At 28.3% G+C, this 3,330-nt stretch overlaps 1 protein-coding gene across 1 annotated transcript; it reads left to right on the forward strand.

The window, feature by feature from the left end:
* Nucleotides 1–450: 450 nt before the first annotated feature.
* Nucleotides 451–2,422, forward strand: LOC119640446 (COA8 family protein CG14806, mitochondrial). Its single transcript, XM_038038508.1, has 3 exons — nucleotides 451–570; nucleotides 1,170–1,415; nucleotides 2,175–2,422. The coding sequence occupies exons 1-3, from the start codon at nucleotides 535–537 to the stop codon at nucleotides 2,382–2,384; spliced, it is 492 nt and encodes a 163-aa protein (XP_037894436.1). The 5' UTR covers nucleotides 451–534; the 3' UTR covers nucleotides 2,385–2,422.
* The last annotated feature ends 908 nt before the right edge of the window (nucleotides 2,423–3,330 follow it).

A 3,330-nucleotide genomic window follows, 5' to 3' on the forward strand; every position in this document is an offset into this window, starting at 1 on the left:
ATTCTTTCGAGGAAAATATCATAGTATTATTTTTGAAGCCAAGGTTATAGGAGGGACGAAAAAATGTATGTTTTTAGATATGTGAAATGTATTTAGATGCTTTTCTACGATTTTTACTGAGTGCGGTCCTAGAATATTCATTACCAAATTTGAAATGATTAAGCCATCTATAAATTACTTTCGGAAAGTTATTAGAAAGTGTATTATTTCTGCTCATAGCTATAGAATGTATAGATAAACCAATACATATAGTTACCAGACGCATTCGCTTATATTTAGTTTAATTTATTAATTAATAAGAACGATTATTAATGATAATATATATAGATAATTATAGTGATAATAAATATGGTTAATAGATTTATAAAATACATTCCTTAAATAAATGAAAATTTTATTATTGCATACTTTTTTAATGTTCTCTAACGATATCGATATTATTATCGATTAATTAATTGATAAAAGATAATCGTTTATACATCAGTTGTTTTTCTCGAAAATAATAACAAGGAAATATATAAAATAAATGTAGAAATGCTTTTAAGTAGAAATGGAACGTTTCGTAGTAGAGTAAGTCCAATGAACTCAAAAAGATATATGTAAGCAATTACGACTATAAACGTTTACGAAAGAAAGCGCTTTGGATTCTTGTGATCGAGATTTTCTCCTTTTTTTGCATTGCATGTGTGATGTCATGAATAATGAGGAAGTAGCAAATAGTTCTTGAGTGTTTGGAAAAATATCATTGCTCCAAGCTATTACAACAGTGATGCTCCGGCTTAAAATTTTATCGGAAACTCTTTGGCGGAAACGCGTCAACTGTATTGCGCATTGGTGGAAGGTTGAGGATGCCGAAGTCGAATATCTGCATTAAAGCAAGTAAGTTATTTATTTATTTTTTTTAACACTTTCTTTGGGATTTTCATTGCAATTAAGATGATATAACTTTCAGTTTGGGCATCACCTTCGAGCTCTGCGCTGTTCCATGATTGTGTACTTAACAATGGGCAAATCTAGTTAAGGCGTTTCCGCCGAAGCAAAATAAATAAATAAAATTTCCTGCTGGAGTTTCATAGTTGCAGTGGCTTAGAGAAAGATTGTTGAAAGATGTTAACTGTGAAAATATTACAGTTAATTTCCAGTTTGAATAAAAATAAATCAATTTTCAGAACACGTTGAGACTATATTCTAATAAAGAAACCCAGAAAACTGAAAGCTATAATGAAAAACCAAACCCTGAATTAATTAAACAAGACTATATTGGGCCGCCTGATAAAGACTCGAATTTGCGGCCGTACGTCCGATACATACCTAACAGCGAGACGCCTCTGGCCAAAATGTTAAGGAATAAACGAGTTGAGGTGGAAATATGGAATCAGGATTTTTGGTCAAAGCACAACAAGCGCTTTTATGAAGTGAGTAGAAAGTTACATTTGGTGGTGTACAAATTCGCTCATACCATTTACTAATAGTAGTAGTAGAGAACATATTCCTTTTTTTTCTTTATACTAACAAGGGTGTTTAGTCTAAAATGCAAAAAAACCTTATTATTATGGAATCGGTAAAGAAGATTAAAAAAAAGGAAACACATTAAATTTCTATTATGTGTGTTCATAGTTTTTTCATTCAGTTCAGGTCCACTCCGAATTTGAAACTGACCAAGACCAGTTGCGGGGCATTGAAACTCTCTTCTGCACGTTATAAAAGTACTGAAAAAACATTTTTTTTTCTCACTATAATATTGAGAAAGCGTGGTCAATGTTTCTCACTTTTGTACCCACTTATCTCTTTAATGCATTATCAATCATAGACGGCATTCAGATAATTGAAAATTCCACCAACCAAACTTGGAATTTCCGAAAAATATATTTAGACAGATCCAAGCGATTACCTACTATTTTATTAAAGTATCATTCATACTTTCTCTTGCGTATACAAAAGGCTTCTAGTTTTTATTAGAAAAGTTTTCAATAACTTATTATTATTATTATTATTATTATAAATTTAGCCAGAGAATAAATTCTAAGACTAAAGTCTTAAAGCACTAGCATCTAGGGCTATCGGCTTTTTTAACTTATTTTTAAATTATCAATAACTTATTTACCATAAATGAATGAAACAAAGTTTTCAGAGTTATTTTTAAATTTTTTCTTTTTATTCATTCTTATTCGCAGGAAAAGGAAGACTTTATTAAAATACATCATGAAGCGGGTTCAACGGATATATCCGCGGACGAAATGAGCGTGTTTTATAAACATTTTTTGGATAAAAATAAAAAAATTCACGCCCTGTATAATCTATCGTGGTATATAAAAAATTTTGAACTCTTATTACTTGCTTTCAGGGTTGCATTGCAAAAATTATTAAAACGACGCAAATTGTAAAAGCAATTAAAAAATCAATATTTGTAATTCAAAGGCAGTTATTGCTAAATAAAATGAAAAACAATGATGTAGACAAATATATATATATATATATGCATATATATATTTCAATTTAATTTAATTTAACTTAGTTTAGAAAAATAAATTATTGCACCAATAAGGCTATGAAGTTTCTTATACTATAATATGTTATAATAAAAAATAAAAATATAAAACAAATTATATATATAATAATGAATAAAAAAAATTTTAAAAAATGTTAAAGAAATTATATAAATAAAAATGGATTGGCAATTAAAGAGTGCTGTAAAGAGTCAAAGTTTGTTTTTTTAATTTGAATTTTTTTTCCTAATTTTGATCCCGATATTAATAGATAGAGAATTTCATAATATACATTTTGAATATCTTCTATTGATCTATTCTAGTTAAGAATTATTTGATTGATTCAGTTCAAAAATTGAAGCAGACTTAAAAAGGCTTTTTTTTTTTTTTTTTAAATGTGAGAAACATTGATATAAAGTCGAAATTTGAAATATTCATTCAGTTCATAAAGACAATATCATTAATATATTGCTTGTAATTTTCGTAAAGTGTTGTTACGAACCCTCAGAAATATATAGGTATTATATGAAACTTTGGCTAGAACTTGGCATATTCCATCCAAGCCAATATCGAGAGTAGAGTTTAGGAAAAACTTTATTTCAAAACTTTGAATTGATGGTAAAGTATTCAACAACATTCTCTATGGCTGAGAAAGTTTGAAGAATTGCGAGGAATCTGGCAGGGAAGATTATATCAAACTCTTAAAGGGATAAATAGAATTTCACATGTTTACGAATGAGAGGTTTTCGTTCGCTTAAAATTTATGAAAGCAATTCGAAAACAAAGAAATTAACTATGATGATAAGAAAGAAACTAATTCAATCAATCAAAAGTATATATATAT

The sequence above is a fragment of the Glossina fuscipes genome, unplaced genomic scaffold (assembly GCF_014805625.2).
Source record: "Glossina fuscipes isolate IAEA_lab_2018 unplaced genomic scaffold, Yale_Gfus_2 0, whole genome shotgun sequence".
Lineage (NCBI taxonomy): Eukaryota > Metazoa > Arthropoda > Insecta > Diptera > Glossinidae > Glossina > Glossina fuscipes.